Consider the following 14,491-nt stretch of genomic DNA (forward strand, 5'->3'; position numbering starts at 1 on the left):
ATTCCCATATGATGACACACCCATTTTTCCCTATTATTAATGCCCTATACATGTATGGTACCTCTTTTATAATGAAAGAGCCAATATTGATACATTATGATGAGATGAAATTGATACTTTACTCATATTTCCATAGTTTAATCTAGCATCCTTCTGTCCAGAATACCATCTAGCATTTCAGTTTTTATTTAGTCATCACCTCTCTAGGCACCTCACATATCTGTGATGGTTTCTCAACATTCCTTGTTTTTGATGTTTTGGGAAAGTGTTGAGAAATCAATTGATGTCCAACAAATGAAACATTTCTATTCATATTTCACTTTTCTTCTTATATTTGTTTCTTGGATATATAGTCAATTATTTTTCTTCCAAAATTGAAATGCCTACATTTTTTTTTGGAAGAGTAATGAGAGTTGATTCTGTTTAGCAGAGGTGAGGGTACATCTTACTAACTTATGACTTTGGGAAAAGTCTTCTCTGTTGATATACTGATACACTATGTCTTTAATACATGGCTTATCTTTGAGAGGTAGGTTTAGTTGTCTTTCTGACCTGAGATTTTCTTTTGTGTCTGTAGCAACTTGCTTGGCATATCAAAACACAAAACAAAACACCAAGTCTGAGACACAGGTGGGTATGGAAGAAGTCAATTGGAGATGCTCTCAGGTGCAATAATTACTAACAGAGTGAAGGAAGTAAGATTGGGGCAGAAGGCTGAGCTGACCATAGCCACAACAAAGACCTTGGCCAATCTGGTGGAGAAGTGGAGATTGGGGATGTCCCTTTGAAATTCCCAGGCCTGACTTGGACCTGAAATTTATACTTTCCATGGAAGAGTCATTACATACAGGTTACCTCAAAGGTATGAACCCAAGCTTCATAAGACAATTAACTTTATATGAGCCTACTTCCATATAAGGCATTCGTTTAAGAACTATCAGCTACTGGCATTCTTACTGTGGGGATCTTGGCTGTGAACCATGGATCCATCACTGGCCACCACTTGTACTACTTAAACCTACTCATTTCTTATAATAACCTCTAGGGAGAGCCCCACCGGCATTTCATTCTTTTCATGTGCTGGAGAATCTTACAAGATGAAGGTGAATGGGACACCTGCAGATCCACTGTTACAGCTAATCTCATGACCCACTAAGATCTATCTTCTCCATCCTTTGATTCCCATCACCTTCTCCTAAACCCTCTACTAGTTGAGGTGACAACAGAGGGAGATGATCCAGATTCATGCCCATGGAATCTGAGGGTATCACCACCATGAACTTTTCAGTCCCGGTGCTTGTGTTTGTCTATTTACTATTGAACAAGGGAGTACAAACAGATGGCTAGGGACCACCTGAATGCCAAACATTATTTTTTTTTCCTGCTCCCATGCATAATAGCAGCCCTAACTCTTCCTGATGACAGTCAATGGCCCTTGTAATCCTTCTGGATTTCTTTCCTTGCTTGTTGGTTTCTTGGAAGAGAATCTAAAGTGACTGGCTGGTGGCTGGACCTTTCTGTACAGTGGGATCCCTGTTACATCCTCTGCAAGAACATATACGCACTGAGTATCAGGACCTCTCATCACACACAGCTCAGGGATGTGGGAACAAGACTGCAACCTCACCAGATCACACGAGAATTCCTGGATTGAGGTATTCAATCTACCGAAGACATGGCTCCATATTGTGGCCATGGAGTTCCTAGTTAGAGTGCACCCTGGAGTTCCTAGTTAGAGTGCACCTAGTTAGAGTGCACCCTGACATTGTAATTATACCTTCGAAAGGCATTTTATCAACTGATTAAGCCAGCAGTGTCCAGGTGGTAGGAATTAGAATAGAGCCAGGGTGTCAATCACTGCCCAGCACCACACCACCCTTACTACAAACTAGATTTCTTGGTCTAGTGCAATGTTATGCACCATTTCACCAGACTCAGAGAGGAATTCTCCTGAACACCTACGTGTTGGAATGATGACCCATGTCTGGATCATGATGATTCCAATGAAGATGAATCTCTGCCCCCTTCAGCAAAGAAGAGGCTCATAGCAGCAAACGTGCCACCCAGCAGCTGACTTGAGGGATGTTGTCCTACTGGGAGCTCCAAAGTGTCTCTGTGTCGGGCAAGTTAAATCCTGGTACACACAGCAGCTGGACTGGCCTTGATAGCTGTAGCCTATGCCATTAGGCACAAGCATGCTTCGATCCCAGCCTCTCTAGCACTTCCTTCACGTGCCCATTCTACCAGTGTTAGGGAGGCAGATGAACCAAATTGGTTGCCCTCAGCTGGCTGTCATTCTGTGTTCTTGGTGCTTTAGTGTATTTTCTATGGCAGATGCTCTCTGGTATAACTGTGCACATATTAGGAAGAACTCCACACTTCATATCCTTTCCAGTAGATCCATTCAGATGCCTTTTCCTCAGATCATCTGGTCACTGACCTTTTAATCTGTCTCCCTCTAGGCTCTTGACCACTATCCAAGCTGTTCTCCTGTCCTAGGAATCTACATATTCTCACCTTGGATCACTTCTCTTCTGTACAATGGATATAGGCAATCAGTCTACTGCCATAAACAATATGGATTTCCCCTTATTGTTTCCTTTTAAGGTCACCCTGGGTGGAGGGATACTCTAGCAGCAATATATCCTGGCTGGCCTCAACATACCAAGCTATTGAAGGACCAGCGTGGCCTTTGAAGTCAGACTCGTGAGATGAGGGCACGAGGTCAGTGCAGTGCTGGAGGAGGACACAGAGGTCTAGGTTGTCTGCTTGTGCAGCCCATTGTTTTCTCAGGCTCTGCTCATTCCTGATCCTTGGATGCGCTGCTCTTATCTTCTAATGAATTACTCCTGGGCTCATTCAAACTTATACCTGTTAGTCTGACAAATTCCACAACACGAAGGCAATTCTGGCCTCTTGGTCACTTGGTGTCCCAAAGTTAGGAGTTCTTCCTCTAGCAGGGAAGTTATTTTTGAAGACTTTATAATACAGAAACCTTGCTTGATTCCAGGAGGGTATATGTTATAATTGTGCTATGAGAGTTATCCATAAACTTCCCACTAGCTTCATGTCTCTTTGGACCTCAGGTATTTCTTTCTTTCTTTTTTTTTTTTTTTAAAGATAGATTTATTTATTTATTTATTTATTTATTTATTTATTTATTTATTTATGATAGACACACAGAGAGAGGGAGAGAGAGAGAGGCAGAGACACAGGAGGAGGGAGAAGCAGGCTCCATGCTGGGAGCCCGACACTGGACTTGATCCCGGAACTCCAGGATCGCGCACTGGGCCAAAGGCAGGCGCCAAACTGCTGAGCCACCCAGGGATCCCAGGACCTCCGGTATTTCTAATACTATGGGCCTCCTGAGTCAGTGTAGACCTCCTGAAGAGCCCTTTCCTGTTATGAGACTCACTCAAAACCTGCATTCTACTGTCATTTTAGTAGATGTAACTGTCTGTAGTATCTTTTCAAATGTGTAGGATATTAAGAGATGTTTGGAAATAAATTCAAGCAAGTCCTTGAATTACTTATCACAGTGCTAAGATACAATTTAAACAATAAGCTATATATCACATTTTTTCTGAATCTGATTATTATTTAGTTAATAATAGTGTTTTGGTTTTTACTTTTTTATTTATATTCAGTATGCCAACGTACAACACCCAGTGCTCATCCCATCAAGTTCTCTCCTCTTTGCCCAACACCCAGTAACCCCATACCCATCTCCCCTTTCTCAACCATTTGTATGTTTCCCAGAGTTAGAGGTCTCTCCTGGTTTGTCTCCCTCTCTAATTTTTCCCACTCTGTTCCCCTCCTTTCCTTTGTAATCCCTTTCACTATTTCTTACAGTCCAAGTATGAGTGAAACTATGTGATGATTGTCCTTCTCAGATTGTCTTATTTCACTTAGCATAATACCCTCCAGTTCCATCTACATCGAAGCAAGGTATTCGTCTCTTCTGATAGCTGAGTAATATTCCATTGCATATATAGACCACATCTTCCTTATCCATTCATCTGTCAATGGACACCGAGGTTCCTTCCACAGTTTGGCTATTGTGGACTCAAATTAATGAAATCATGAAAGAAAAAGGAAATATTACAACCAATACCAAGGAAATACAAATGATTTTAAAAACTTATTATGAGCGGTTATATGCCAATAAATTAAGCAATCTAGAAGAAATGGGTGCATTTCTGGAAACCCACAAGTTACCAAAACTGGAATAGGAAGAAATAGAAAACTGAACAGGCTAATAACCAGTGAGGAAATTGAAGCAGTCATCAAAAACCTCCCAAGACACAAAAATCCAGGGCCAGATGGCTTCTCAGGAGAATTCCATCAAACATTTAAAGAAGAAATAATACATTTTCTAATAAAGCTGTTTCAAAGGATAGTAAGGGAGGGAGTGCTTCCAATCTCATTCTCTGAGGCCAGCATTACTTTATTCCAAAAGGACCCCATGAAAAAGGAGATTTACAGACCAATATTCTTCATGAACAATGATACAAAAATTCTCACCAAGACACTAGCCAATAGGATCCAATAGTACACTAAGAGGATTATTCACCATGATGAAGTGGGATTTATCCCCAGGATGCAAGGGTGGTTCAACACTCGTAAAACAATCACCATGATTGATCACATCAGTTAGAGAAAAAACAAGAACCATATGATCCTCTCAATAGATGCAGAGAAAGCATTTGACAAAATACAGCATCCATTCCTATCAAAACTCTTCAGAGTGTAGGGATAGAGAGAACATTCCTCAGCATCTTAAAAGCCATGTACAAAAAAGAGCTCACAGCAAATATCATTCTCAATGGGGAAAAACTGAGATCCTTTCCCTTAAGATCAGGAACATGAAGGGATGTTCACTCTCACCACTGTTGTTCAACATAGTACTAGATAGTCTTAGCTTCAGCAATCAGACAGCAAAAAGAAATAAAAGGCATTCAAATTGGCAAAGAAGAAGTCAAACTCTCTCTCTTCACAGATGACATGATACTGTACATAGAAAACCAAAAAGACTCCATCCCATGATTGCTAGAACTCATACAGCAATTCAGCAGTGTGGCAGGATACAAAACCAATGCCTAGAAATCAGCGGCAGTTCTACACACTAACAATGAGACTGAAGGAAGAGAAATTAAAAAATCAATCCCATTTACAATTGCAGATAAAACCATAAGGAATAAACCTAACCAAAGAGGTAAAGAATCTATAGCCTAAAAACTACAGAACACTTCTGAAAGAAACTGAGGAAGACACAAAGAGATGGAAAACATTCCATGCTCATGGATTGGAAGAATAAATATCATTATGTCTATGCTACGTAGAACAGTTAACACATTTAATTAATAATAGTGTTAATGGGAAGGAAACAATGTTTTAATAGTATTAACATATAAATTAAATCTTTTAATGCCAATTCTTCAGTCTACTTATTTTTAAATTTCTCTTTTCATATTTTATAAGACAATCTTTTTTTTAAAAGATTTTATTATTTATTCATGAGGGACACAGAGAGAGAGAGAGAGAGAGAGAGAGAGAGGCAGAGACACAGTCAGAGGGAGAAGCAGGCTCCATGCAGGGACCCTGACGTGGGACTCGATCCTGGGTCTCCAGGATCTCCAGGCTGTAGGCGGCACTAAACCACTGAGCCACACAGGCTGCCCCTATAAGACATAATCTTTTAGTACAGTGGTAATCGATCCAATTTGTAAGTAACAATATATATTTAGAACATACTAGAATGATCTAACTACATCAATGAATACCAAAATGGATTGAAATATCTCCTCTAGTTAAGCCACCAGCAGATGAAAGACAGTTGAAAGCACAAGAGTAGATGAGATAATATGGGGAAAGCTCTAGAATAAAAGAAGAAGGGGGTTAAGGATGCAATCAAAAAGAAGCATCATTAAGGGCAAAAAGAGAAACATGACCCAGCAGGAAAGAATGAGATGGAGCGATCAAGATTATAGAAGCAGGGAGGGTTATCCTAAGAAGCCAGAGAAGATTTTGAGAGCACCAAACACTATGTGTGGTTACGAAAATAGTAACTCCTTTGGGTTGGCATTAGAGAAGGTTGTGGCCTTTAGGCGTGGTGGTGAAGGAAGGGGGGTTAGTGAAATGGCAGAGCAGAGAAAGTAAATGGGAAAGAATCCAATAGAGCAATGTAGCACCTAATTTCCCATTTTCTTTATATTACCTGTTGTGTCCCCTTATATCATGCATGAGTAAGCTTTAGTCACTGGAGTTTACTGTCCTTTCTTGTAAATTAGATGTTGCTCTTTTAGAGTCCAAGCTTTTACACTTGGATCCCTCAGCCTAATGCTTTTCCCCATGATCTTCACCACTTGTTACCTGCATATCCTGGAAAGTTATCTGAAATTAAATTCCTTTTGGAAATCTTTCTTTTTTCCTCCAGGTCACCATTCACTTCTTCACTATATATTTTTTTAATTTTTTAATTTATTTTTTATTGGTGTTCAATTTACCAACATACAGAATAACCCCCAGTGCCCGTCACCCACTCACCCCCACCCCCCGCCCTCCTCCCCTTCCACCACCCCTAGTTCATTTCCCAGAGTTAGGAGTCTTTACGTTCTGTCTCCCTTTCTGATATTTCCCACACATTTCTTCTCCCTTCCCTTATATTCCTTTTCACTATTATTTATATTCACCAAATGAATGAGAACATATAATGTTTGTCCTTCTCCGACTGACTTACTTCACTCAGCATAATACCCTCCAGTTCCATCCACATTGAAGCAAATGGTGGGTATTTGTCATTGTTGGGGATTTACCCTAAAGATACAGATGCAGTGAAATGCTGGGACACCTGCACCCCAATGTTTATAGCAGCAAATGCCACAATAGCCAAACTGTGGAAGGAGCCTCGGTGTCCATCAAAAGATGAGTGGATAAAGAAGATGTGGTTTATGTATACAATGGAATATTCTTCACTATATTTTTATATAACATTTACACTTTTAATGTTACAGCTTAAATTGCACACTAGTCAGCAATGTAAGTGCCTTTTTTTCTCCCCTCTAGATTATGAACTTCTTGAGAGGAGCCATATCTAAAACAAAGAACTTACTTTCACATCCTGTGCAAACTCTTGCCATCGTCTTTTCCAGTACCATGCATATTGCAAGCACTTAATAAAAGTTAAACACAAAGGAAATATTAGCAATCAATGCAGCATGTGTTGAAGAAGATCTAGCTCCATTTGTTGTCAAGTGCTCAAAAGATGTATGGCACAATTGGTGACAAAAACATTTAGTCGAGACTTTTACGCTCAACACACGTGATGCACACTTGATACAGCGGTGAATGCATTCATTATAAAAAGCAGGTAAGTATCATGTAAATCAAGAAGAGGAACACTCAGTTCTATTTAAAGGACCTAGGAAAGTCCTCATGGAGAGATCTGACTTGAACTCAAGGATGAGTCGTAGTGAGATGGAAGAAAAGGGAGAAGGAGTTTCAGATGAGGGAAATTGTATAAGCAAATTACATGACGAAACTGCACAGAAGGACAGTAAGGGATGCACGTAGCCAAGTGCCGTGAGGCGAGAGGAAGAAAGCAAGGTGATAGATGAGACACAGGCTGACTGTGAAGCATCTGGAATTCTGAAATGAGAAAAATGGATTTGCTTTGAAACCTAGTGAGAGACCATTGCTCCATTGCAGTGGAGTGTCATTTTCTTATGCACGGAACAAATATTTGCTTAGCTCTGTAGAGTTTGACTGTTTAGGGTGTTAGGAATGAAGGAATGAACATATCAGACAAAACCCCTCTTATGTCTAAGGCTAATGGTGGTGCTTGCAAACAAGTGACTGAATATAGACCTACTATATACATAGCGATTTTACTAAGTAAAATTTTATTACTTTGTATATTTCTATGATTAATGGACTGAGGGGGGAAAACAGGTGAGAAAGATAAAGGAATTGGGGTGAACTGAGAAGAACAGAGAACCACTCAATCAATCATATTCATAGTGGGGTTAAGTTGTAACAGCAAAATTTCCATGAGGGTTTTGCAACACATGGGAACAAATCCAATTCAGAGTGACGGGGCTGATGAGCCTAGCTAACCCTACAACACATCAGTCTCCTCACCAGATGTTAATCATCTTTCATAAATCCCATTAATCCCCCCAGCACTCTGTCCAAACCAACCTGAGACTCTCTTCTGCTCATTTTACATTTTACACACTGGGAATGATCAGAATTGTAAAAATGATGTCATTTACATAAGAATTGGCAAGATGATCATCAAGTGACCTTACTGACCTGAGTGAGGATCATTTACTTTAACCTCATTGTCTCACAGTTCAGCTTTAATTTATATCATATAGCTAATATGTTTTGCGAACTGAATCTCCCCATAGAAATACACTGATGTCATTGCAGGGAAGTCCCATAAGCATCTGTTGGAAAATTTAACTTTGCATTGTAAGGAACATAATTATTGACACTGACCTATTAGTAGACTCCCAGATTTTAATTATTTTAATCCCAAATGTTTTGAGATCAGAATTTATATTCTGAAACTCTACGAGATTTAACACCATAACAAAAAGCAATGTGTTATAAAATGCTTCTCAGAGCAATAAGGTAAAGGATATCCAAATTTATATTTAATAAAGGAAGTATACAATTTTTTGGCATTTGTTATTAGCATCCATAATTATTTATTTATCTGAATAACTTAGCATTTTTTCATTGCTTTCAGATTTCAACTTCCCACCTTTCTAGCTCTTCTCATGCCCGAAGGCTATGGGAAATGAGATTTAAACTCAATTCATGCTGCCTTTTTCTGATTATAAGGTAAATTTTCAAAATATACAGGTAAGAACACAGCTTAGCTCTGTGAAATAATTTAGGCAGGTACATTGAAAATTATTTCTAACATTGCTCTTGTTATCAAATGGCTTATGTTTAATATTGTAAAAACTGAAAATGTACAGCCTGTGCTTTTATTTTGAAGTTTCGATTATGCAAAAATAAACCTATTTTGACCATAGAATTCATATAATTAGACACATTGGCCAATATATCCTAATAGATCACTAAGTAAAGATAGAAGATAGCCTTTGAGAGAAATAAAATTTTTTCTAAATCCTATTGTTTTAAGATTTTTCTCTTTTTCTAAGTGTTACAAAACTAAAAGATACAGGCAAATGTATTGTTATCAACTTTTAAACTACTGTGACATACTTCAGATAATTTTACATAAGTTTCTTAGGAAACAAGAAAATAGTAGAGGGGTTAATTCAGATAAGAGAATGATTCATAACTTCTATTCAATGCTAAATTTTGACTAATTACCTTTGTAGGCTGTTCTTCAAAATTAGCTGATTCAATTTGCAGAAACCCAAGAGGTCACTGAGGATCAGCAGTAGTACACTGATAGTTCCCCATCTCAGGTCTTTGGAATGAAGCTAGGACTGGAATCCTACTGCTCCTTTTCTATAGCATGAAACAACTCGTATAAGAAGTAGAAGCATAGCTATGCTCAAATGTCTACAATTCTAATAAAGAAACTGTGCATCATATATGGAAAAAACAGCCTTGTAGATTATACACAAGCAACCTTAGAGTGTGGTGGGTATATGGGATTCTCTGGAGGCTGCAGAAAGTGAAAATCAGTGTAGTCTGGGGCATTTAGTTAAACTTCATGATGTGGCATTATATGTAAACTCTGCGTTACATAAAGAAGAAAAGGATTTAGAAATCTGGGCAAAAATCGACAGGAATGATGGCATGGATAAAGTTAGTTTTTATCAAAGTGGATGTAATACCATAAAAAGGAATGAGAGAGATGATAATATAGAGATATTTATTTCCTTGGATATCCAAAGTTATTTTCTTTAAAGATAAAGGTCCTCTTCTTCTTAATCCTTAGTGATCTTCATACAATTCCTAATACATAAAGTTAAATTGACTGTCATATTCTATTTTCAAGCATTCACTCCACTGGAGAGCATCTGAAAAACTTTTTACTCAGTTCAAAAAATATGTATATATGAAAATTGATTTTAAATTCATTTTAAGGATCTTTAATAGAGAAACTGATACTAACATTATATGTCAACGATGAAACAAATATGGATACCCTAGATCTGTACACTCTTCATGCAGGAATTCATAATGACAAAACTTGTCCACGGTAAGCATTCTTCTTGGAAATACAAGAATATTCATGTGATGCTGATTTCCAGAGTTGAGGTTATGAAGCTGACATTTTAGGGGAATGAGTATCCCCTAGACGTTTGTGTGACTGCATCCAGAGAGAGTAAGAGAGGTTTGAAGAACTCCTCTCTTTGTTGTAGATAGAAAATTTGGAAGGAAAACTATACATACCCTGAATTAGACTCTTGTATCTCCAGAATTCCTATCTCCACAGAGAACGTGGATATGACTGAGGATAATTACTCCTTGACAACTGAATTTATTCTCATAGGATTTACAGATCACCCAAAGTTGAAGACCGTTCTGTTTGTGGTGTTTCTCACTATCTATCTGGTGACCATGGTGGGGAATCTGGGCCTGGTGGCATTGATCCTTATGGAGCGTCGCCTTCACACACCCATGTACATCTTTCTGGGCAACCTGGCTCTAATGGATTCCTGTTGTGCCTGTGCCATTACCCCCAAGATGTTAGAGAATTTCTTTTCGAAGGACAGAATGATTTCCCTCTATGAATGCATGGCACAATTTTATTTTCTGTGCCTTGCTGAAACTGCAGACTGCTTTCTCCTGGCAGCAATGGCCTATGACCGCTATGTGGCCATCTGCAGCCCACTGCAGTACCACACCCTGATGTCGAAGAAGCTCTGCCTTCAGATGACCGCAGGGGCCTACATAGCAGGAAACCTGCATTCCATGATTCATATAGTGTTTCTCTTTCGTTTAACTTTCTGTAGGTCTCATCAGATTAATCACTTTTTTTGTGATGTTCTTCCATTATTCAAACTCTCCTGTGTTGACCCTTATATCAATGAATTGTTGATATTTATCTTTTCTGCTTCAATTTTAGTCTTCTCTATTATCATAGTCATAATCTCTTATCTCTGCATCCTTTTCATGATTTTCAGAATGAAATCCAAAGAGGGAAGAGGCAGAGCCTTATCTACCTGTGCATCTCACTTTCTCTCTGTCTCAATGTTCTATGGTTCTCTTCTCTTTGTGTACATTCGACCAAATTCAGTTAAAGAAGAGGATAAAGATAAACCTGTTGCTATTTTTTATACTCTAGTAATCCCTTTATTAAATCCTTTTATTTATAGTCTAAGAAATAAGGAAGTAATAAATGCCATGAAAAGAAATATAAAGAAAATTTTATAACATTTAAAAGAAATATCATCCCCTATGGAAAACTAACTTAAGTTTGAGAAAATGTTTTTCTGAATATTCTGAGTATTGAGAATAGAAAATGACCACTTCATATGTAAAATATTAAATTACTAAAGCATGATAGTATAGGAGTCAAATAAAGAAGTTCAGTAAGGAGACATTCTGTACAATTTATTTCAAAATCTAAGCTTCTAGCTCCCAGCAAGAATGAACTAAATCATTATTCTTGAGCTCACAAATTGTGTCACAACGAAATTAGCTAAACTATTAACTAATTGTTTCAAAGTGTAATGAGTTACAATTTTCAACAAATACAACAATAAGTAGGACTAGAAGTCAGTATATATAAACCTCACTTCCATTTAATATTGTTGATCAATTTCTTGAATCCCAAACCATAATCCTACAAATTCTGGTACCTTCAAAATTATCAAGAATTAATTCCTTCTTAATCAAGACCATCTATCACAGGTAAACTGTACATATTTGATTATTTTCTTGAGTTGATTCAAGAGAATATATCTGAATATTAATTTACACAAAATGTCTATGCTCAAATCAAGAATACTTTCATCCTTAAAAGTAGAAAATTTATTATATGCATTTAGCAATTAAAAAATATTTAAAACAAGAAAAGAATAGTAATAAAATGTATAATTAAAAAGACTATTTTCATCTTGACTGTTAGTCAATTTTACTTTCAAATTCTGTGAAATAGAGTATGTCTATATTGGTGATTTATCAATCTGTAGTTGAAATAGATAGTATATACACTGAAATCCATAATCCATATGGATTTAGATAATCTCACACAGTTTGTCTTACTGGCAAAAATGGAGTGTAATCCTGAATACATTACAGTAAATGATGGTTTTTTTCCTCTGATATTACTTATCTTGTGTGTTACTAGATATTTCACCAACCTGTACTGATTCAAATGTAAATTACTGCTCCATTCTCACCATTAACAAAATGCTGGAGAAGCTGTAAAGCATAAATGAGGCACAAAATAGGGAAAATTCTAAATACCTAAACAAAATATTTGTTATTCACTTTTTTTGCAAATAGAAAAGAAAAATAATAAATTACTGAGAACATGTTATCTGGTAAGGCACAGAGCTGGCCCTTCCTATAGATTATACTGGTTAGACATGATTTTTCATGCTTTTTCTCAGTAAAATCCTCATACACTGAAACATTGAGATGCTTGCTCAATTTCATCCAGGTCATTCAGATTGAACTAGAATTTGTATTAATACTGCTTGAGAGTTCAGAAAATGGGGGGCAGCCCGGGCGGCTCAATGGTTTAGCACCGCCTTCAGCCTTTAGCCCAGGGTGTGATTCCACATCAGGCTCCCTGCATGGACCCTGCTTCTGCCTCTGCCTGTGTCTATGCCTGTGTGTGTGTGTGTGTGTGTGTGTGTGTGTGTCTCATGAATAAATAAATAAAATCTTTAAAAAAAAGAAAAAAGAAAATGGAGATCCTTGTAGCCTGGGGTATTTAATCCTCAGGCAGCATCAGATGTAACATGTGTCTTAAAAATGATTTTTTAAAAATTTTGTTTGGAGGAAAAAAGGAATGGGTATGACCACAGTCAATGTCTATGGAAGTAAGTATGGCACTGGGAACAGGGGTGAAGAGGGGAACCATGGACAGAGTCAGAAAGCTGCCACAACTATTGTTACGAGCTGTTGCCAAATATGGGAAATAAGAGGGAAAGCCCATCAGGTTACTGAGTATCTTAAATGCCACCCTAAGGAATCTGAATGTATCTCAAAGACATCAGACACCAAATTCTTCCTAGAACTGGGTAATCTGATTGTATTTTTCAGAAAACTAATCTGGCAATTGATTGGAATGAAGCTGGAAGCAATGAGGCTAACTTCAAGAATTCATATCTTAGTTGATGAGTTTGAAACTGGAGGATGAAAGGAGAGGAGTGCACAGATATAAGCAACATTTTAAAGAAAAAAATACTAAATTGTAATTATTAGATAAAAAATGAAAGCCATATTCGTCCTGTGAGTACCAACCTAGTCATGGCTGATTTCCTATCACTAATACTTAAAAAGGGACCTGACACATTGAACCATTTGCTAACCATTTCCTTTAATATATTTTGATATAATTATTTAACTTAATGTATGATAGATTTATTATTCTTACTTTGGAACAAGTCTATAAATAATTTTTAACTTCTTGGTTTTAATTTCTAACTGTACATACTGTTAGATATAACCCACGGAAACAAAGCTCTTAAAGGCCCTAAACACATTTTCTTAAGAGTCTAAAGGGATCCAGATGCCTGAGGTAGATGAATGTTGTTCTTTTGTATACACTCTCTGCATTAGAGGACACTTTTACTTGTTAGATTCACATGCATGGATCCCTTTCCCTTTTCCAGGGATACCACAAATTTTGTTATGTATTTCTGCACCACCCTCTTCCCACTCTTAGCAACACTGAAGCCTAAAGTCCCCTTTAAGGGAAGAGTATGTGACTTATTTGGAGCTAATGAGACTAAAGAAGTGATTTTTATGGAAGTTTCTGGGATATATATTTCCTTTATTTTAAAAGAGATCCACCAAATAAGGTACTTTCTTCCTCTGAATGTCATGCTGTATGGACATGAAATCTGGCACAGTCTACTTCCATTTTGCCATCAAAAGAGAATCGAGCTTGAGGATGAAGTCAACACACAAAGGAGGGCATAGCTGAGGGAATCACAGAGAAACAGACCCAGCATCACTGTTATCAACCATTCTTTTTGGTTCTAGAATCCAATAGATCTTATTGTTAAGCTTATGTGGAAAAAATGCTTTTATTGCAACTGAATAAATATTAACTGATTTGTGTCTATCGCCTCATCTCTCATTTGATACTTTATTTTAAATTAATTCTCAGACACCCTTTTAGCTTATACATAACATTGCAATGGATTCCATTTAATCCTTCACACATCCATTACATTTTTAACTTTTATTTCTTTTTTTTAATATTTTTTATTGGAGTTCAATTTGCCAACATATAGCATATCACCCAGTGCTCATCCCGTCAAGTGCCCCCCTCAGTGCTCATCACCCAGTCACCCCAACCCCCCACCCACCTCCC

At 37.6% G+C, this 14,491-nt stretch overlaps 1 protein-coding gene across 1 annotated transcript; it reads left to right on the forward strand.

Annotated features, from left to right (window-relative positions):
* The first annotated feature begins 10,440 nt into the window (after positions 1-10,440).
* On the forward strand, positions 10,441-11,370 carry LOC112640622 (olfactory receptor 5K3-like). Its single transcript, XM_025417171.1, has one exon. It carries the CDS (start codon positions 10,441-10,443, stop codon positions 11,368-11,370), a length of 930 nt encoding a protein of 309 aa, XP_025272956.1.
* Positions 11,371-14,491: the final 3,121 nt, after the last annotated feature.

This window comes from Canis lupus, chromosome 33 (assembly GCF_003254725.2).
Source record: "Canis lupus dingo isolate Sandy chromosome 33, ASM325472v2, whole genome shotgun sequence".
Classification (NCBI taxonomy): domain Eukaryota; kingdom Metazoa; phylum Chordata; class Mammalia; order Carnivora; family Canidae; genus Canis; species Canis lupus.

Excerpts from the sequence above, each read along its gene's own strand:
- LOC112640622 (XM_025417171.1), top strand. The coding sequence starts at position 10,441 with ATGACTGAGGATAATTACTCCTTGACAACTGAATTTATTCTCATAGGA.